A 22922-nucleotide genomic window follows, 5' to 3' on the forward strand; every position below is an offset into this window, starting at 1 on the left:
CAGTTTTCATTCGGTCAGCAACAGGAAAGTATTGAGGTTCGACACTCAATACATTTCAGACCACTAATCCCCACTTATTAAGAGTCTAGTATCAGTGGACTCATGTGAGTAAATGTTTATTGTCTTCCTCCACCATTGCAGGCGTAGACTCCCAGTCCCTCTCTTTGCCCCAGTACTGCTTCTGGCCGACCCTCCAACCCTGTAACCCATTCAAGGGCCTGGACTGGGTGCCACCCTCTTAACAGGATGACATCAAGCTGCTCTTCCACTCGCAAGCAGCCTGCTCAGGTTACCTCGACCAAGTGTGGAAAAGAGCGCTCAACCGCTGACAGCCCACTGCATCACTCTGCAGCAGTACTAGCAGGGAGCACAGGGGCTGTCTGTGCAGCCCGCACACAGGAAAACAACCCTGGCTCGGCAGCTGAGGCTCTCTCTCTCTCTCTCTCCCTCTCCCTCTCCCCAGGCTAATATTGTGGTCTGGTCCAAAAATAGCCTCACGCAATTCTTCCAATGAGACAACTATGATATGGCCTATTCAAATCCACTATCAGTGTCACAGAGTGTAAACAGAAAGCGTGTTTGTTCTGCTTACCCTTTCTAAGGTGTTTATAATGTGATGATTTTAGATCACCCCAAGGAATAATACAGGGACAACAGTGAAAGGAAAAATACAGTTAAATTTAAGGAGGTAGAAACCACACCACATACCAGACCGGAACAATTTAGGGGCATATTATTATGAGAAGGACAGCCTTTATGGCTTAACCCTCATTAAAATGACAAAACATGCACCTGCCCTGTTATTCAATAGCATGGCAACTGCTTCCGAGGCACTAAAGTAGAAGTAGACAGCGGGCTGTAGTAGTCTAGTCAGGCTTCAATAGTTTAGAAATCCCTGGATGGCATCATGAAGTTATTGAACACTTGGTTACCAGGAGGAAAGGCTGGCTCATCACACACATAATACAGAACTGGACTGAAGTCCCTTTGATAAAAACTAACAGCCAATCATAGCCTACAAAGATGCAGTGGGAAACTATAGCAGCAATGACTACAACTGCCCGTAGGAACAGAGTGGCTTGTGATGACAGGAGGTAGGCTAATATAGTCTACAATAACCGAGAATAAGGTCAAAACCGGGCACTGGGATGTGACAAAATGAAGCCATTTTTCTAAAGAAAGGATAAAACAACAGTAATTTCGAGTAGCCGCTGCCATACGAACATGCGATAAAAGTCAAAGCCATTATTTACAGGCCTGTGGTCTAATCAATTGGTAATTTTGGGACGCCCTCGTGGAGACAAAAGAACGGTGCCGCGAGGTGTCTGATGGTGCGGTGCACGTCTCGTTCCCCAGCATCACGTTCACCTGTTCTCTCTTCCAGTATACGCTTCCTAAACCGCGTCGTTCTAAGAGGGAAAGATGCGCTCCTGACTCACCCAGTACACCGGAGGAGGTCTGTGGTGCAGCGGCGCCCGGCTCCGGCCTCTCCGCGTCTCCCTGCTGCGTTCGGTGTCGGTGCCGGGAGCTCTCGGGGCCGTCGCCGACGGTGGTCGCGCCACCGGCGGCAGCCGCCGCGGCGGCTGCGCCTGCCGCTGCCGTCCCCGTGTCGGGCATGCTCTCTATCAGCGAGGAGCGACGGAAGATGAAGATATTCTCCGGGAAACTGTGCAGTGGTATCGCATCTCAGGAGGAGGGCAAAGCATGGGGGGGTAGTGCGGGGGTCCGAGTGAAGGGTTAAATGAGTGTGAAAGTGAAGTGAAGGTTGTCGGTGACGGTGCAGCGGCGGATCATCCTGTTAGTGCTCTGGAGCAGGATGCGCGGCTAGATGGAGAGCGCTCCTCCGACGACTATAGAGGAGGGACAAAGAGATGGAGGGCGGGGGAGGGGAGGGGAGGGCTGGATGACACACTCACACACACACACTTTACAACAATCCACTATGATAGTCTGATAATTTTGTCAGGATTGTAGCTTCAGCAAAATTGTTTGATTTTGGGGGGAAATGATCAGGCGGTTATTACATTCCCACACCGGGCACAGTGCACTTGAAGGCTTTCAAACCCCATAGGAGTTTCTTGGAAGCATAGTAGTAATTTTTCATACATGCATGTCGTGCAGTCTTGTCATCCCCCAGGAGAAATTTATATTTATTGCCCTACAGTGACCTCTGCCAGCAGCCAGGCTTCAAATTGATGGCAGAAATAGAATCTGCTTGGCAACATTAAGGCATAACTCAGACAAGATACAATTCTATGGCAACATTACCTGATTGGTAATATGCCAATTCATGTGGTCACACACATGCTAGTAATTCTTTTTCTCTTCGTCATTTATCATAAGAGATTTACAGACTGCACCTACCTTTAATTTCAAACGCAGTAATCCTCTCAGCAGCAGGTATATTAGGCAGGTTTCTGCAGTCCAGCAGGTAGACTGTTGCTCCCCTGTGAGTGTGACTGCACTACACCCTGTCCTCCATGATTAAATAGACTATGACTTATTTATTAATGCAAAAAATATCCTCATATTAAATTTTTAGTGACACTCAGGTCTAGGGACAAGTGATGTCTCCACTCAGTCCACCGGACACAATACACACTATGTATGCAGTTGCTGCATAATATTCACTTTTATTATTTAAACTGTGGCTTGATCTACTGCCATTTGATGAGAAACTATAAGCATGACAGCTGAGGCTACTTTAAAGTGCAAACTGTGTTGTCATGTCTGCTCACACTTGTCATATGTCTTTCAAAATGTGCAAACAATAGTCAGTCAATGCCAAAGTGAGTCTACACCCTACACAAACTCACATGTCTCAAAGTAAACACTGATGGTGCAAACTCAGTCTGATGATCCTCTGTGGAGGAGTTGTTAAACTGTGTGCGAGGTGTGTGTGTGTGTGTGTGTGTGTGTGTGTGTGTGTGTGTGTGTGTAAGGAGCCTAAAGATAATTTGTTCTTAACAAAGAGAATTTCATCATCTTTAATCAGATCCACAGCCTGGTTAACAGCCTTCTTGGTCAGAGGAGACAAAGGTGTTTGTGAATTGATGGTGCTCAACAGCTGTGAGGTGGCAGCTGTCAAGCTTTGTGCACATGCTGAGCAGTCTATAAATTATTGAGATCCCAGGTTAAAGATTGCTCCCCGGGCTTCAGGCTGTGCCTCTTTGGTGTGCACACAATCTATCTCCTTGCCTGGCCCTCCTGGATGTTGTGTTTCACTGTGCAGCCACACAGGCAGGCTGGCAGCCCTCCCCCTTCGTATGGCTCAGAGCTCAGAAGCTCCTCATATGCAAGCAGAAATTGTGCTTACTCACCACCCTCTGGGCTGACAGCTGCAAGAAGCTGCAGTTGAGCACACACCACGGTGCACATGTAGTTTATGACCTGTGTTTATATTCTGTAATATGTATAGTATGATGTATAGGTCATGAAGAACTGGAGATAATAGCATTGTTAATTTAAGGACAAGACAAAAACACACAACCACAGCAACAAAACAACAAGTTAATTTGTTTCAAGTAAATGCACTTTTTTCATGCTCTGTCATGCTCTTTTTTCTGCCCTGTCCATTTTTTAAATTAATTGATAATAGGCTACAAATTTAAACATCTGCCACTATGTTAAGAAAGAAACAGGTTGACATCTGTCCTGCACTATATATTAGATGACTGTATATAGATGATTCAGATTCAACTTAAATAAATACAAAACTAAGTGACTACTCTTTAAATAAGTTAAACTCAAACAGCCATTTACATTTGGGAAATACTTCTAAATGTTCAGCTCTACGCAAATGAGATTTACTAATTGAGAGTATGATTTTTTTTTCAGTTACATGACCACTTTTATTGAAAATAAAACAGATTTGTCCAAAACTTTACGTGATTAAGATAGATAGATAGATAGATAGATAGATAGATAGATAGATAGATAGATAGATAGCTGTAGCGTGATTAGCGACGTAAGGGCAACTGTAGCTACACGGACTAAATTTAACTGCGCACAGTGGGCGGGTCTTAGCTCAGATTGACGGGTCGCGAACAAATGGGATTTCAGAACTCGCCGCTGTTTTGGGAAACGTTAACCAATCACAATCAGCAGGGGGAGCAACAGACTCATCGTGGTCAATGCAAACGGTTGAAGAGTGAAGATGTAGAGGCATGAGTTCGTAGACGAGGCTTTCACAGAGAACAAAACAATTCACGGATAATTAATTGTCTTCATTTAGCAACTGAATTAATGTTCGCTGGTTATCCCGACCGTAAGCTCACAGGCGGAAAACTTAACATAATGACTGTCAAGGACAGAGCATGTTTTGCAGCGTCAGTCTCTAAAATCAGCCACACGTGTAACGTTTGTTAGTGTCCTCTAATTATGCTTCCATTCACCTGTCGTGGGATATGGAGAGCTGCCGTCCACACACTTAGGACAAGGTTTGTCACCAAATTTCAACCTCAGTTTCTGTGTACTGGCCTCTATGGCATCTTTTCCTTGTAGTAGCAGATGGTCAAATAGGCTAAGTCAGTACAATAAACAGTAAACAATAACACTGTAAGCAGAATGTTATTACTTCTACCTTCAGGCAGTTTGGAAACAAGCTGATAAAATATGTTAAGATTTCATGTGTTTACTCTTCTACGCATATCTTATACTCCCTATGCAAGTATAAAGTTTTATTGTTCGTTTTACACTCAGTTTTCAGTGACAGCATTATTTCTTAATCTGTTCAGTTACATTTCTTACTTGTCTGCAAACCTTTTACTACCCTTTGTCAGTTTTGTGCCACTATACTAAAAAGATTTGTCTTTAATAATACGGGTTGTAGGATGCTACAACACAATGGACTTAATTAGTAAAATATATAATCAGAGATTACAATGGTACTTATTATTTCCTTATCTCTAGCAGAGGAATGCCACCCTGCAGACTCCTGTCCACCTGTGATGGAGTCCCACCTGGCCTGGCTGATGCTGAGACCATCTTTGCACTGTCATCGGGTCATGGCAGGTGTGGGGTGGCAGTGATACGAGTCAGCGGTCCAGCATCGGCTACAGCACTGAGGTGTATGGCAGGGCTCACACGCAGCCTCCCTCCTCCACGCACTGCCCTGTTACGCAGCATCACAGACTCCCAAGCAAAAGAAGTGCTGGACCGCGGGCTTGTCCTCTGGTTCCCGGGTATGTATACACACATACACACACACATGGGCAAAGAGTGCATGAGGTGTTTACTTGAAAACATGCAAAAACTGTCCACTAGTGAGGGAATGACGTTACCTAAAAATGTGGTAAACACTCCTGTGTGAGCACCTACTCTAGTCAAACCAGACTAGCTTCTTTGCTCATTATTAATGCTAATGTCCAGTCTTTTAGTGTTTTAGATAATTTTCTGCCTCTTGAAATTACTAACCTGCAAACTAGAGCATATATGTTTTGTCCAATCACAGTATTGAGTCTCGTGAATATCTGAAGCTCAGATCACTGTCACCCATTTGCAGCAGCCTGAGCTTGATGAAAGTATTCCTAAACATTTTTCTCTTTGATTGTTTTTAAATGACTAAATAATATTCAGACTGTGCTGTTGTTTCTCTTGTGTTCATCAGCTCCTCACAGTTTCACAGGAGAGGACAGTGTGGAGTTCCACATCCATGGTGGTCCTGCTGTCGTTACTGCTGTCTTACAGGCTCTAGGTAACATCCAGAAGTCAATATGTGTATTATACTGTGTTATAAAACTTACTATAGTGCAACATAACGCACAGACACACAGTCTCATCTGATGCATCATTACTTTGCAGGGTGTTTAAGGTATATTTGTCTTCAGAGCCTTTAACTTCCTAAGCTCTAAGCCTGCATAAAAATTCTAAACACAGCATCTAGTTGAGTCATGTGACTGTCCATCACTGCAACTTAAAAGAGAAAACTGACACATGCGCTCCTGTTTCTGTGATACTTATAAGATGCGCCTGGGCAACCGTGGCAATCCCCCTGTGACTGACAAGTAATATTTTTACTGCAGTTCTCACTTTGACCTTCTAGAGGGCAGTATTGTATAAATCAGAGCAGTTAATGAAAGCTTGTCACCACTTCATGTAAGGTTATTACTAATTAGGACTAGTTAAATAAACAAACACAAACAAACACCATGACATACAAGACATTTTTTTAATTATTCTTATTTTTCAAAACTATATGAAAATTTTTGACAGTGTTGGTGAGATGATAACCAACCAACAGAATGTCAAATAGAATATTTTTCTCTAGTTAACAGATCATGACCCCCATTTGCCAAATGGTTTTGTGCTCACCATTGTCTTCCCCTGATGAGACTTGAAAAATGGTTTAGAAAACAAAGATAATATAACCTCTTTAACCTGCGCTGTTTTGCCTGTTTTCATTCCAAGTGAACCCTGAGTGACATGTTGACCCTGTGTTTGAGCCTCCTGTGTTTGTGTGTGTGGTTGTGTGCATATGTGCTTTGTGTGCATGATGCATGCCCTCCTCGTGCCTCATACATTTTTTCATGTTTGTATGCTGTGTGTGTGTGTTTCTCAGGAAGTGTGCCTGGCATGAGGCCTGCCGAAGCTGGAGAGTTCACACGGAGGGCCTTTCAAGCAGGGAAACTGGGTTTAACAGAGGTAGGTCTAGAAGAACATGTCAAAATTCACACAGAGAGACGTGCAGATTTGTGTATCAGAAGTCATTTTGCAGAGTAAATGTGGAATAAACAAGGGTCAGAAACACTCAGGGGTTTCAAGTTCATGAAATGCCCTTTAAATCTTTTGCACTTTGCACTTTTCTTTCATTGAGGTGTCAAACATTTATGCATGAATGCAGCTACTGGGCTGCTGTAGGGGAATTGCTTTTTACAAGTAGCCAAGTATTCAGCTTTAAGTATTAATAAGGGTCTCTTGTGGGTACTCTGTGTACAGTATATAACATTCTTTTATTATTCAGAGTGAGCATATATTATATATACAGAGTTTAGCATAGAAAATGTAGTTTTTATTTCTAAATAGGCAAATGTATTTTTTTATTTATTACAATTCAATAAATTTGCTCCTGACAATGATCATAATGCCTCCTAAAATCCCAGGGATCAAATATTTTTCCTCAGTAAAAAAAGAATAGAAAACCTTATAAAGTCATGTAATCATCTCTATAGATAATACAGAACTCACACACTAAACAGATATGTGAAGATAGATACAGTGCGGCATAAAATGCATGATTGGTACTTTTGTTTTATCAGATATTAACTGTTATTAATGCTACTTGAAGGTGGAAGGACTCGGAGATCTGATCCACGCTGAGACAGAGGCCCAGAGGAGACAGGCTCTCAGACAGATGTCAGGAGAACTGGGACGCCTCTATCAGGACTGGAGCCATAGACTGAAACGGGTACGTTGACTGGTGGTGTAGACGGAGGTTTTCATACGTGAAAGGCAGGTAGACGTGCAGACAGACAGATGTTTTCATCTGGATTGGAGCTCTGAGGTGAAGGTGGTAGAATGTGTGGCAAGAAGAGAAGATAATATTTGAGTGTCTGATAACAGATCTCTAACTTTTTACTTTAATTTTACTTTACTTATATATTATTTTTATATATACAAGTAATTTCATATGTACTGTTTCTCTTCTTGCTTTTTGGACTTGACCTGTAATCACACTTAATCACACATTTGCTGTGGCCTTCAATGTAACTCAGTATCTACCTCCTTTGGATCTCATAGCGGCTCAGACCCACCCAGAACTGACAGGTGAACAGGGGGCCTTTAGACATTCCTCTTGAAAAACAATGTTCTGTCCAATTCTGCGATAGCTTGACAGCAGAAACAAGCCAAAATCCTTTAGCTATCCCCGGAGAGACTTTGTCCATGTTCATGTCTGGCGTGTCTCCGAAAACAGTGTTTTGGAAAGTACCTGTCTGTTCTGTGCTGTAGGTCAGGCCTCAGTAGTTTCACAGCCAAACAATGCTCTCTGTTTTTTTGTATCTCTGCAGCTGCTTTGGCACCACACCGTTGATGGATTAACTTATGGAAATCTTTGGCTTCCTGTTTTCCTGTTACTGTAGCACGTGTAATGTGTGTGCCTTCTGTTCAATACTGAGAATCAAAATTCTAATGTGTATGGTACATGTCGATAATTCTCTTACATCCTGTTTAACACCGGATAAAAACATGTTAAAAAAGAAAAAAAAGAAAGAAACAAAAAAAACAAAAGAAAAATGCAGTTAAGTCTGAAGGAAAAGGAATAAATTAGATGTAATTTCACTTCCATCCTGGAGTTAAGAGGACACATGGCTAATATACTGATCGTTTGAGGATATTTTTTCTAAGGCACAAATATAATTTTTATGTCAAATACTTAACTCTATTCAGCCAATCTATCAATTTAGACTGGTTGGCATTTTTTGTAAATTATATTGACCGAAATATTATTACATCTGCTACCACTATTAGTAAGTAGTAACTAGTACAGTAGTTTTTAACAGCAAAATGTAATTGATCATAGAAGTGTAAATCCCTCCCCATAAACCCTCAGATATAGTTTTATGCCCCAGGAGATGTGAGAAAGTTTTTTTCTACAGCCATAATGTTTTTTCTCTACCAGTTCTACTAAAGGACCAAATGTATCTAATTTGTTAAGAAAGTTCAGAGGCCATTGCTGTTATTATGTGATGATTGGAGTGGCTGATGGGATCAGGTCAATGACCTCTCATCAGTGCTGTGAGTCTGTTTAGATAAGTCTTGTGAAACTCTGTAACTCTTTACTGTCTTGGCATCAGAACTGAGTCTCTGCTGCTCAGAGACCTTGTTGAGCTGTTAATTTGGACTTTCCTGAGGAAAACTGGTAGTAAGCATTCAAAGACGCATCTATTTTTGACTTTCAAAGAACAAGAAGCTTTAATAAGCATCTTCTGTGCTTTAACGTGCTGCTGCTCCACCTTCACTCAAGTGACAACTATTTAATGTATTTTCCATCTCTGAGCATCTGGCTTTGCTTTGTTTTGCAATGGATTAGGTGATTAGGTGAATTATTACCAGACAGGCACTCAATCAACATACTGATATGTTCTGTGCAGCAGTATTGTTTTTCTTATCTATACAGTATCCTGTCTACTGTACATATGAATAGGTATTAGAAAGTTGAGTCAGTCTTGACGTTAAGATAAATTAGAGTGGTGGACGAATGAGTGCAACTGTAAAATTCACATTAGGCGTTTGTGACATTGCTTTTGTTGGATTTTCATGTTTGCAGTGTGTTATACTACTTTAATGACCAGACCAGGACGCATGGTTGTCCTGCACCTCTTGATGTCTTAAGTTTACTTGAACCAGCTGTTCAGAAATTTCTTGCAGCTGAAGTTGAACTTTGTTGTGTTTTTCACTTTGCAGCGACTCAAAGCCCCCCTCTGTATTTTGTGGTAACTATCTGCATACAAGCTGTTTGGGAAAGACACCTTACTTGCAGCAAACTGCTGTAGTTTTGCATTCATTAAAATTCTGTGATCCTGCCAAGCTGTAGGATACTCATTACTCTGATGTGGATGGTATACGTGATCTTAGCTCTGTCTTATTTACAACTAATCCTGAGGCTGAGGTTTCCTTTCACATCTTGTTCAGAACAGCAGGTCACTGACCGCATATGAACACTTCAACTCAGTGGATTGGAGCCAAACCTTCCTGTACTGTAAACTGTTTTTGATATAGAATAATGTTCTTGCAACACTTTGGCACCAGATCACACCAACCACTCCAGGTGTTCTCCCTTGAGAAACTCTGTTAAGCTGCTTCCCAGCTAAGACAGTTCCATACCATCTGTATGATGGTATGGGTCAAACCCTCGTCTGACACCCAAACAATGCTGCTTTTTCAACCATTGGCTTCCCACTTTTGTGAAAGGATTAAAGTATGGGAATCTGACGCTTCCTGTTTTCGAACAGCTATACCACTACTGTGTTTATGCTCCGCTGTGTCAATCAAGATACTGATCGGTGGTGTAGTTCATACACTGACGCTTTGTAGTCTACATTCAAACTAATGTAAAAAAAAGAACAACATGTTTAGTGGACTAATTCATTAATTCATTTAAGTATTACCAGCAGCACAGTAATGTATCCATGTTTGCTACTGTAACGCTAGCAAGATATATGTTTCTTCAATATTTCAGCTCACAGATAAACTTTACAGCATAAATAGAAAATATGCAGCAAAAAATGTATTTAGATGTTTTCAGGGGGTCCTCTGTGTTAAGTGGTCTGCACACATATTTATTTTAGCCTCTTCTCATCTCTCTTCTCTGTATTGCGTGTCTCACAGTGTCTGGCTCATGTTGAGGCTTTCATCGACTTCAGTGAGGATGAGCTCATTGAGGATGGCGTCTTAAATCAAGGTATGCATGCAGTTTGTCCTCTGTGCTGTAGAAAAATAACAGGACAGTCATCCCTAGGGTTTTAGTGGGAGGCGTGGGGCTCTGGGGTCTCTGCTTCTCTCTAAAGAGAGAGGGGTCGGCTGCTTTCCTGTTTGGATCTTCAGCTGCCATCATGTGAGTTTGCTGCACAGTAGGGAGAAGCCATAGACATCAAAACTGCTCAAAAGGCAATTTCCTGTAGGAAGTGTGCATAGAAGGCCAGGGGGACAGTAGAGGCATTTGTCTTGCCTTCAAAGGCTACCTGGCATGTCACTCACAGGAATAGTGCTGTCAGCAGCATCGTCTTCAGCCCAACTGTTGCCTGTATGCCCAGGTTTCCCATGCTCACAGCGTATGCGAGGTTGAGTGTGTAAATGTGTGTGCACAAGGGATGTCCCCCCTGAGTCTGTCGCCTGCCGTCTGGCACTGGCAGAGCGCTTCAGAGAGCTTCAGATGTTGGGAAGTTTTGACACAATAAAGCCTGGGAACTCATGTTTGTTTTGGTGGCACGGAATGTTGGCTCACGCCTCCGAGCAGCAAATAATAATAGACTGTGGTCTGAAAATAGAAAATGTGGCATAAATACTTTCTATTGCCACCTGCAAAGATACAGCAAATTTCACTTTTTATGTTATATCTGAAGTCTTCTCAAATTTCATTCCACGTTTAATACATTTAATATGCTTAATACAGTCAGGACCTTTAAGGAGTTAAATGTGTTCGCTTGAAGAAAAATGTCTTATTATTGATGCATTGTATTGTCAAAAACATTTTTCCGCTTTAGTCATATGCGGAAACAGACAAGTCCATGACCCATTTTTCGTCTAGACGAAGGGTGTCACACGCCAGAGGACAGGCCTTTTTCCTTCAAAGGGCAGAAATTCCTTTTACAAGGCCATGAAAGTGAAGTTGAACACGAAACCTTCGTCATGTCCTGTTCCCTCCTCTGTCTTTATCTCCCGCCACAGTTGACAGATCGGTGTGCACTTTACAAGCGGAGATGGTGAGACACCTAAAGGATGAGAGGAGGGGCGAGCGGCTGCGCAGCGGAGTTCAGGTGGTCATCGCAGGAGCTACTAATGCAGGGAAAAGTAGCCTACTTAACACGCTCTGTAAGAGAACCTAGAAAACCAGCACGCACACACACAAACATGAACACAGTGAAGGGATCAATATTCAAATATGACTTACTGTCTTGTAAATACAGACCTTACGGTTGAATCATACCACTGTCAGCCATGTTTTTGAAGAAACATCTGTCATACCAGAAGCAGCAGAGACGTGCATGATTCTTTTAAATGCAAATACTGTGTTCCGTGCACAGAAGGTGAGAGAAGTACACGTGGTTGACAAGATGGGGGAGACAGATCTAGAAACAACCACTTTGAAATACGACAGATGTCAATGTCCATTAGCAGCTGTCCTGGAGCTTTCAGCTGAATCACACATTCTTCCTCAGCAGATGGATTTTGCCCAGTTGTCATGGAATTGTAGATGTTCAGATTTCTATTTTTTTTCTCAGCACTTTTGGGCTTTATGATCAAAAACTCCAGCTGCTAAGTTTCTAATGCACCTTGTGGTTCTGCTGCTTCCAAGGTGTTGTATTTGCCTAAATGTTACTATTAGAGAACAATTTTAAAAATGTAAAAGACAGGAAGACATCTATTCAGTAATAATAATGATGATCACAGAACACCGTCTGTGGTCATCTGAACCAGCTGAACCTGTTCTTGGTACAGATGAATTACAGTATTTTGACTTGTCCTGATACATATGTCATTGCTTCTGATTTTGATTCTTGCCATGCTCCAGATGGCACTGGAGTCAAAGTCTGTGAAAAAAGCAGCTGAGAATGTAGTAATGAATAGTTACTGTATATAAACATGGAAGCAAACACCTTATTCTCCATATATATTGTTAGAAGGTTTAAATTCTCTCCCTCTTAATCGCTGTCACCCTAATGATGCCCTTGTTTATGATGCAAGGTTGTGTTTGTTTATGATATTGTATCCTGAAACCATTACGAATCACATTATATAAACTATAGAGAGTGGAGCCTTGGCTGAGGCCCCACATAACTTCCTATCAGAATAATAGGAGTATTTATCAAACTTAAGATAAAGTTCTGTTATTCTTTCCTGTTCTGATTAGTCTTCCCTGTAGCCAGTCAGCACAGACAATAACGAGCTGTCAGGGACTCATTGGAGAGGTCAATCCATGAAATTCTTGAATAAAGAGTTAAGAATAATGAAAGGCTGACTTATGACTATTCTGTCTGGACAGTGCACAACAGCAGTGCAGTAGGTGTAGAGATTTCTATATCAGACAGTGCAGCTGATGTGTTAGAGACTTTATGTTCTGTTATTCAGTTACCACAGAAAAATCTCTCTTTATTAATGTGCAAAAAAACAACATAATGAAGAGAAAACATTTTTAAGTCAGTCTAAGGTAAGACATCAAAAAAGAGAGAGAATTTGATCAGGTAAGATAAGTGAGATTTTTTTTCCTGTTTTGAGATTTTTACTCCAACTTTTAAAAATGTCTCTAAATAAATGAAACTAGGGTTAGGGGATAAATGGGATGAATACAAACATAAACAGCGACTTTTTTAGAAGGATTAATTCTACAACTTTATTGTTTTTCACCATTAGCACCCCTTGGATAATTTTGATGTAACTTTTGTTTTTGTCTTAAGGGATGACTCTTGTGATAGTTTTTCTTTCTGTCTGCAGATCCCATAAAAAGACCAAAACCAACAGCAGGTTGATACTACTGCCAATGTCTAATATGGCTTTTTGCTCTGGCTCATAGAGTTAAAAACACCAGTGAGCCACACCACTGCGCTAGGCAACATGTTCCTTCATTATGATTAACACGGATGCTGGAGTTTTCAACTGACTCTGTCCAACTACCAGAAATACTCATTAGAGATTTGTGGAAAAAATGGGGCTGAACAAATAAACAATCTACTCCTGTTATACTAATATTTCCTAAAAACGACAGTGCTCTGCTGAATTTATTTATCCTTTTTCAAAAATTAAGCTATATACTTGAACTATTGTTTAAGATTAGTGCGAATGGATAGCTTTAGGAACCATAACCATAGACTGGCTGTGGAAGTCAGACAGTTTTGAGAGATTTACTAGTACATTGATGATTTTGGCCCTTTCATTGGATTTTTTGAGAATGACTAAAACACAGAGTATCACCAACCTTGTCCGCTAACCTTTTTAAATTCAGGCCAGAGACCTGCTGCCATTGTGTCCCCCATTGCTGGGACCACCAGGGACGTAGTGGAGACGGCACTGGACATCGGTGGCTTCCCTGTCCTCTTAAGTGACACAGCCGGCCTCAGAGATAGCCTGGACCTGGTGGAGAGAGAGGGGGTCCGCAGAGCTCGGGAAAGGTAGAGAACAGAAGCAACTAAAAACTTTTACTCAGTTACATAATTTTCTCTCAAGACTGAAATGAAGCAGGCCAGCAATTCTAAGAAATCAAGGCTAGTATTTTGAGTGTTTGACTTCAGGATACAGGACAGCAGTACAGAACAATAGTACACGCAGAATACTGCTTTGCTGCCTCAGCGACTGTTTGCAAGTGTATAATATAACACAGTAAAAATTAGCCTGGAGTGTATGTCATTGAAAACAAAGAAAGGAAGAAATAAGTCATTGCTTTTCCCCTGTACATAGTGCTGTATTTTTGTCATGTCTGCGCAACCTCCAGAGTTTATATTATTGCCATGGCATAGTTATAAATACATGGGACAAACACACTCAGGAGGTTGCGTAATGAAGAGACACCTTCCCTCGTTGTAGAGTTTTTACCCTGAAGATGTTCTTCATGTGAATGGACATATATGGCCATTCATTAACAGCTGCTTCCACTGTTTACACCATGGAAGAATAGCAATACTTGTAACACTCGTTATTACTGCTTTACCAAATACAAACAGAATGGACACTGTCTCATACACACACTATTAAATCAACTTTGATACACATGCATGTGCAGTGAGATCTTTTATCACATGATTTTAGAGTGTTAGAGAGCAGAGAAAAAAGGATGAGCCCAACAGCTCATTGATTATTAATTGATTTATCAGTGAAAGTTTCCTGTCTTTGTAGAAAATGACATAAAAACAACAGCTGTAAAAGTAAAACGGCTCCAAGTTTTAAGACAACTCTTAATGTAAATTTTAGTATGTAACCAGTACAGTGTGTTGCTGATACTTGGCTGAAAGACTTCAATTCACATAACTGCAAGATATATTCAGAATAAAGTAAACACAAATGTCAGGTATTTCCTAAAGTACTCTTGGCAGTTGGAAAAGCCTCAGACACAGTAATGATGTGTTAAATTATAACATACCAGTGAAATTTGTTAAGTGGTAGAGAGATGTAGAGTGAGTCAGCCCACTTTTTTGGTGGGATATGATATTGTTGGACATGCTTTAATTAATTTTCACATTTATTTACAAAAATAAAAAACATGTAAATCTGCTTACAAAAATACTATTTTACTGTTGTACTGTTCAAATGTATAGGAAGGGAGGGTAGTCTGCCTTCTATAGGGAGCTTTTTGTGCAGGTCAGAGGCTTGTGACCTGGGTCACTACAGGAAGGACATGGTAAGTACAAGCATCCGCTGCTGCTGCCACTGCTGCTGCCGCTGCTGCTGCGATCTCACAGTGGGACGGAGGTGCAGGAGTATATTTAATGTGAATACTGTTTAGGTAAATTAATTAAAGATATGAAACCCATTATTCATTCTGTTTGTGGAAAATACTACACAGACCTTTTCTAATGTGAGACAATGGAGAGCCAAGCCTCTGCTCTTAGATGTCTCACTGATGTACAACCTGCTGCAGTCATAGGTTTTGTATTTCTCAGGACACCACCACATGAGCTAAATATGATGATAGTTCTGCTAAGTTACAAAGTAGAAAACATACCCAAGTCAATATAAAAATAAAATCTTTATTCTTTGACAGCCAATGGCATCTTCTCCACGGTACAAAAACTGAGTATGGTTCTTCCAAAATGAATATAAGTAACATAGATATGATAGTGTTATTTTAAGCAGTTGAATGTGTTTAGAAAACTGCCATTTAACTAAATTATTACCTTTTAGACATCATGTATTATGTAATGATAGTGAAAATTTAAGATAATCTAATCTAAGATCATCTTATCTCCTGGCTTGTTCAAAATATCTATTTGAAAAGTATAACATTTTGACAAAATACAGCTGTTATCATATTTAATTACAGCCCAAAATGTTCCTTTTTTCCAGGGTGGAGCAGGCAGATCTGACTTTGGTTGTTGTGGACTGTGCTTACCTCCCTACTGATGTTCAGCAGGCTGCAGCCTTCCTTCAGGGACACCTAAAGAGTGTTCTGCAAACCCAGGAGCAGCCTGAGACAGGTATCGTATCTAGGCATCCTCTGCTTCTGCTTCTGTTGCACTTTTGATGAGATTTTTGATGAGACACTTGAAGGGAAATAACAATAAGACAAATATGTTTGACTTATAATTACCTCCACACTCCCTGACAAAACTACTGTGTCTGTAAGTGGCACAAAAACAAGTCACATTGAACAGGTACTGTGGCATTATATCATGATCTGAATTTTAACTGTTCAGATGATATTTGGCTCCAGGATGTAATGTGTTGTGGCAGCAGTCAGTCAGTTACAGCTCCATTTTGCATAATTAAATGGTTGGGTGGTAGGGTAATCCAGGTCAGAGCGTATAGGCCAGAGGGAGAGTTTTAAGTGATTAAGAATAATCAAATAGAAATCTCAGTGCCTGAGGGAGTCATGCTGAGTCACTGGAATTGATTAACAACTTTTTAAAAACCCTGTGGAAAATACTGTGGTGATTTTCTGCCCTGGGGCATTAACAATTTGACTTTTTTTATCATTATCATTCATACTCATTTAAATCTCCTTTTCTTCATTTGTGATAGCACTTCCTGCAGACAGGTATCTCCTGGTGCTGAATAAGACTGACTTGGTGCCTGAAGATCAGAGACAGAAGCTGGACAGGGAGTTGAGACAGGTCTCTGGGCTTCCTCCTGTCTGTCTGATCTCCTGTCACACTAATGAAGGACTGCAGGACTTCCTCACAGTGCTGCACAGCAATGTCAAAACTCTGTAAGTAGCAATAATTTATCATGTTCTCTTGTGCCAGGGACTACATGTTTCATTTTAAAGTTCCATCAGAAGGACTTATTTCTTGCGCAAGACCTGTGATGCATTTATATGACCTAAAATGAATGTTAGCATGGATTAATAATAACCAGTCATTGGTTGTGTTTATGAATGAATGGTCTTGGTAAGCCAGGTTTTCCAACTATAAAATGTGATTACTTGAAGTACATAAAACTTTGCATCCAAATCATTATATTTTTATGTGGATGCAGCATCTGCCTCACAGACGTTTTTGCACTGTTTGCACGTTTTTCAGGCTCATTGTTTTCAGTTTTAATTGATTAATATAAAGAATAGACTGTTTTGTGAAGTGGAGTGATTTAAACCGAATCAGTTGCAGCATGCATTGCTGTCTGCAGCAGTGTCTTTTTTGATACTCAGTCACCAAAATCAGAAATGTTTAAATCCTGCTAAAAGGGGCTTTAAACAAACAAAAAATGAAACAAAAATGTAGAATGTTTGTGGTGTAATTTCCTTAAAATCCTGATTTTGTTTTATGCCTTTTTGTAGAGGGTTTTAGGTCTAAACCAAAAACACAAAATAAAGCTCAAAATAATGGGAGTTTTATTGCTCTGGTTCATTTTGTTCTCCAACTTCCTTTCTAGGTGTGGCGACCCTCTGTCTGGTGCCCCCACCCTGACCCAGGCCCGCCACAGGGCCCACCTGCAGCAGTGTGTGGCAGCCCTGGCTCAGTACCAGCGCTACCGCGATGCCGATCTCGCTCTGGCAGCCGAGGGCGTCCGCTTGGCTCTCACCAGCCTGGGCCGGATCACTGGACGGGTCGGGGCAGAGGAGATCCTGGATATCATCTTCAAAGACTTCTGCATTGGAAAATAGTCAGATAAATGGGAGTGAAAACATGAAATCCATGTGTTAATAGCCCACTCGGAGAGGAAAGCCATGTTCTTGTGTCGTCCCAGAGTATCAGTAAAGACACAGGACAAAAGAGCACAGCCTCGGCACTGTGCCAGGCTTCTAGGTACAGCCAGAGTGAAAATAATAAAATCCATGTTCTTGGCTGCAGAATGTCTTCACTCCCAAGACACAAACATGTTTGTTTTCTGTTGATGCTTTTTAACAGACTGAAAGAGTTTCAGCGTGATGACAGGTGTCTCAGAGGTCTCATATGCTAGACAAGTGTTCGGAAAGTCTTGAGTCGTAATTTAAAAATAGAGCTCAAAACCCTTTGATAGGTGAATATTAGTCTCTTGGGTCGCAACATAACAGCCAAGATAATCTAAAATAAAGCCAGCTGCAGACCTCTGCAAGGCCATGTACTCAAAGTTTGGATGTTTACTTGTACTGCAAGACAATGAGGAATTTGTTTTAGGGAGCAGCTATCATTTCAGCCGTACCCGTTTGTGTGTGTTTCCACATGTGATGTGATGATCAACACAGTGACACCAGAAACTTGTTGCGATAACTCAAGATCCTTGAATGGTTTTAATTGTATTACTTTAAATGTTTGGACAGTTGTTTTATGCATAATTAATAAATGTCACATTTGGCGTTGTGTTTCAGACCATCAGACAAATTTAGGCCAGAAATGTGTTTTTTCCCATAAACCTAAAATATTACACATTCTTACTTACTACATTCTAAGATTTAATTGTTTAGGTCTGTTTTTTTTGCTATGCAGTAGCTGTTGCCACATAAGGTGCAGTCTTGTGTGGCAAAAGTCAGATCGACCCAGGTCCCCTCTCTGCTCTGTGGGAAAAGTATGCTTTTGGAGGCAATGCTGTCTGTGTCCTTTGTTCTCCTGTCAATCTGGCCAAGATCAAATATTTATGTTTCCTTGTTGAACTCCTCACCCTTCTTCCCCAGTTGGTTTTCTTGCCTTCCAGTCTCTGACGACATTTGCCCAGCTGTACACCAGCATAACTGCCCATCTCCCTGCCTTTTTGTCTCTGTCCGCTCTGTCTCTGCTAACTGACCTTTCCTCTTTCCACGCTGCTTCTGTAAGCCTTTTTGTCCTCTTTCATGTTCTTCTCTGATTAATTACTACATGAGGAGGGAGGGTTCCAGCTAAATGTGGCACTTGCTGTCATACAAATTAGAGGCAGTAAATTTTGGGGGCCTGCCTCATGTTTGAAGTGGTGCCTATGCTTGTGTGGTTAATATCCTGTGGCTTGAGATGTTTACCACAAATGAAAATCAGTTGGACACTAACAATCACTAACAGTATAACAATATACTTTTTAGAACCTTACTTTCAGAGATGTAATATGTTTTCACCAAATATCTCAGCAACTATTGGATGGATTGTCATGGAATTTTGCACAGACGTTCATGTTCTCTTAAGGATGAATTTATTTAACTCTGGTGTTCCCTCTACTTTTGGTCTTGCACCAGGGCAAAATTTTAAACTACCTACTACCTATGTGTTTTCCTTAGCAATAACTTATAGCTGTCATTACTGCTGTTCCACAGGGATTGAAGCCATTATTTTTCTAATCTTGATAATCTGTGTCAACACATTAACTAAGGTTGTAAGGACTATGGTAGTCTGTAGTACTTGTTGATTTTCTATATGACAAATTTGTAATTTTTATTATTTTGGGATACTGTGATTTTGATATACTGCTACAATTGTTGCCTTATCTATTGTACCTTGTTTTAAGCCAGATGAGTTGGCAGTTACACTTAGTATCAGTAATGCCTCTGAAGTTGTTTTTCTGTTCCTGTGCAGATGACCATCTCCACATAAAACAGCTGACAGGAAGCATACAAGAACTGTTAATTAAATAAAAAAGTCAGACTCTTCAGTCTGTTGTTTACATGTTCTTTTCACTCTGAACTTTGATGGCCACACTGCAAAGCAAGATGAAGTTATTCTGTGACTGTGCGCTGGCCACAAGGGACTCGATGGAGATTATGTTACAAAGGAAAGGAGCCATGTTACTAGTACTATTACCACTGCGTCCAGGCACAGTTTTACAATGCGGATGCTGAGTATAGCAACTATAATGACATTTTTATTGAAAGAATTTAGCAATTATCTGATACCTAAAGTTGACATGTAATACCAAAGCTATCATACTCTATATTGTGACTAAGGACTGTAACACCTCCACGCTCGTATATTCCAAGTTTACTCTTATCGATTTAATCAGGTGAGACTGAGACTAACCAATCAGATTTCGAGTTGACGACACAGGACGTCAGCATTTCCGTGTGATTTGATTGGATGGTCAGAGAGCATTCTGGCCAGAGCTAACAAACCGAATCTATAGCTAGTAGCGCAAGCTAAAACATGTTAGTGACTGTTTTTTTCAACCCACAATGGCTGAAGAAGGAGATAGCTAGTCAGCTGGAAGTTTATCAATCTGACACTGGATAGTTGGAATTAATTTTAGCTAGCTAGCTAATTCACTCAGATGAAACGAATTAGCCGGCTTTATGAGATATGACCTTCTGGGACGAGCGCAGAGACACGGAGAAACGAAGTCAGAAAATAGATTTAAACCAAGTTTGAATAGTTCTCTCGGTTTGTCAGTGCGGTGAGAAAACCTAATTACCGAAGAAGCCTGAGTGCTAAAACAAGTTTTGGGACTGCTTTTTTGTCGAACACGAGGGAGGCTGGAAGCTGAACACACCTGCGGCGCCAAGGTAAGGCTAAGGAGCAAACTAGCTAGCTGTTAACGTTAGCATCTGCGTCAGTGGCGAGCGTTAGCATTAGCATTTTCTTTTAATTACATATTTTGAGGGTATTTCCTTTTTCAGTCGTTTTTATCGCGTGGGTAAGAGTGTGTTTGTGTTTCTGTGACTGAGCCGTTCCTTTGTAACTTTGTGCTCCATCCTGGTCATTTTAACTCACTTTATAGCGGTTTATCATGTCGTTGTCATGTTGTGTCTATCTGTGGTCATTTTGTATTTATTGCGTCTGGTCCTGGTTGCTTTACACCTGGATGTCAGCGTTAGCATTAGCCCTGTCTTTTAACGAAGCCTTAGGGGCTTTCTCCTTTTTGGTTGTCGTTTTTATTTGCGTGGGTTAAAGTGTGTTTGTGTTTCTGTGACTATAGCATTACTGACTTGAGTTGTGGGCACCTTACGGAGGGAAAGTAACTGTTCAGTAGTCTGTGTATCTTATTATCACGTCGTTGAGATCGTTTTGTGTCCATTTGTTGTTATTGAACCATTTTGCTATCTTGGCTACATCTGTTTATGGTCAGCTTCTTTGTAGCTTTGTGGTCGTTCTGCGTCTCTGTAGTCCTGTGTCCATTCGTCATACGTTTTTTGTGGCTTTGTAGATTTATGGCAATATGCTGTCCATAGCTATCTTTTGACCCACAGTTTTCTATATTAGTATATATTAATCCGGCATTCAAGAATTCAGAAATTGACTTAACTGATAATGTTTATTAATTTTGTGCAGTTCACAGTACATTCTTGACTGTTTCAGTGATTAGTTGACAGACACACAATTAACAATCATTTTACTTTTTCCCAAATATTTGTTGTTAGGTCTTCAGGATGTGATGACAGTCAACTGTTCATTTTCTGAAACAGCCCTCTAATGTTTGTTAAATGTTGTGGTTCAGCTGTAATGTTGAATATTTATCTGTGTTTTCATGGTTAAACTGTTGATGAGGAACAGGTAGTAGTGTATTGATCATTTCCTTTGTATGTTTCTCTTGATTTCCACCAGGCGACACCACTTGGTCCATGACATCGTCCATGCTTCGTAGAGACCTGCGCAAGAATCGGCAGAGACTGGGATCACCGATTTGACAGTATTGCCCGTGTCACAGAGACGTAGTCCACAATCAGAGAGTCTTCGTACAATGAAGAAGTTCTTGTAGACCAGGACAGAGGCCTCCAGGTAATTCACAAACAGCTTTACATCAGCTGTCCAACAAGAGCACTGACATTAAACTGTTTATGTTTAGTATTTGATCTTCAGTCTGAATAGTTCATTATTTGTCAAAAAATAGACTTAATCCATTAGTGGTTTATTTACATAGTTCGAATAAAAGGAGGAATTTAAGGATAAAATGACTGTTACTGTAAAGTATTGGAAAGAAAATGACCAGTTATGCCTTGTTAGTAGTAGTTATTATTGATTAATGTTGTCTTTGGAAAAACCTGGTTGTAAACAAATGTTCTATGTGTTTCAGATGAATTCACAGAAACAACAGGATCCATGAATGGTTAAGGTAAGAAAATATATTTATTTCAATAAAAAACAGATCAGTAAATTTTTTTCTGAAACATCAAATAATTTATTCAGTTATAGAAAATATAATTATGAAAGTAAGAGACACTTGAACTGTCTCTCAAATGTCACAGAGCTAAATAAAAACCATGTAACAGAAGTACTAACATCAAAAAAATGTAACAATAGAAGTAATCTGCAACATAAAAATAATGAAAGTAATGTATTAGTAATCTGTATTAATAGAAGTAATGTAAATTAGAAATAATTAGTAATATTGGACAAAAGATGTAATAGTTATCTGTACTATAAGAGAAGTTTGCATCACTAAAACTTATCTGTAAATTTAGGAATAATATGTGATAGAAAAGTAATGAGTAATATAGAAGTTGTCAAAAATATAAAGGCATAACATGGTTAAATATCATGAATGTAAAAACAATGTCACAGAAAGGCCAGAAACCATCAAAAAATGTCAAAACATGTCACAGTATATAGTAAGGAGTAAGAATATGTCTAAAAATGTCATAGTATAGTGTATGTATTGTATAGTAAGGCATGAAAAACCATCAAAAAATTTCATAGTATAGTAAAGCATAGAAAAAAATCAGAAAAATGCCATAGTGTAGCAAGACATAAAATGTCAAAAATGACTCCTTATAGGAAGGTGCAAAAAGCATCAATAAGTGTCAAAGTATAGTAAGGCGTCAATAATCCTCAAAAAATGTTATAGTACAATAAGGAATTTAAAAAAAAAAATCCAAAACTGTCATAGTATAGTAAGGTGTGAAAAACCATCAAAACATGCTAAAGTATAGTAAGGCTAAAAAGTCCTAGTGTAGTATGGCATCAAAAATGATCAAAAAAATGTCATAGTAAGGCATTCAATGATATAGTGTGGTAAGGGGTCAAAATTTGAAAAATGTCATTCAGAGTAAAAAAAAAATCATAATATAGTAAAGTATAAAAATGTCAAAAAATGCCATCATATAATACAGAGTAAAAAAAAATGTCATAGTGTAGCAAGACATAAAAAATGACTCCATGTAGGAAGGTGTCAAGAACCATCAAAAGATGTCGTAGTTTAACTTTTGAGTTTCTCTATTTTTGAATTAATATCACAAAAGTGATTGTGAA

The 22922-nt window shown here is 40.0% G+C and overlaps 2 protein-coding genes across 6 annotated transcripts in view; one reads left to right on the plus strand and one right to left on the minus strand.

Moving 5' to 3' along the window:
• ano8b (anoctamin 8b) overlaps positions 1–2545 on the minus strand; it is a 37524-nt gene extending 34979 nt beyond the window's left edge. Inside the window, exon 1 of one of the 2 annotated variants that reach the window (XM_018695465.2) lies at positions 1440–2545. In XM_018695465.2, the coding sequence (XP_018550981.1) occupies positions 1440–1617 (178 nt within the window). In that variant the 5' untranslated portion in view covers positions 1618–2545. The remainder of the gene's footprint in view (positions 1–1439) is intronic. The other variant, XM_018695481.2, reaches the window with a different exon arrangement.
• gtpbp3 (GTP binding protein 3, mitochondrial) overlaps positions 1–19395 on the plus strand; it is a 46009-nt gene extending 26614 nt beyond the window's left edge. For 2 of the 4 annotated variants that reach the window (XM_051077318.1, XM_018695541.2), the window contains exons 3-12: positions 4912–5183; positions 5609–5695; positions 6560–6642; positions 7286–7405; positions 10327–10399; positions 11386–11529; positions 13658–13823; positions 15712–15842; positions 16387–16573; positions 17236–19395. In XM_051077318.1, coding sequence (XP_050933275.1) covers positions 4912–5183; positions 5609–5695; positions 6560–6642; positions 7286–7405; positions 10327–10399; positions 11386–11529; positions 13658–13823; positions 15712–15842; positions 16387–16573; positions 17236–17467 — 1495 coding nt within the window. In that variant the 3' untranslated portion in view covers positions 17468–19395. Of the gene's footprint in view, positions 1–3936; positions 4440–4911; positions 5184–5608; positions 5696–6559; positions 6643–7285; positions 7406–10326; positions 10400–11385; positions 11530–13657; positions 13824–15711; positions 15843–16386; positions 16574–17235 lie in introns of those variants that run through there. The other 2 variants (XM_018695558.2, XM_018695550.2) reach the window with 2 other exon arrangements.
• The last annotated feature ends 3527 nt before the right edge of the window (positions 19396–22922 follow it).

Source organism: Lates calcarifer, linkage group LG17 (genome assembly GCF_001640805.2).
Source record: "Lates calcarifer isolate ASB-BC8 linkage group LG17, TLL_Latcal_v3, whole genome shotgun sequence".
Classification (NCBI taxonomy): domain Eukaryota; kingdom Metazoa; phylum Chordata; class Actinopteri; family Centropomidae; genus Lates; species Lates calcarifer.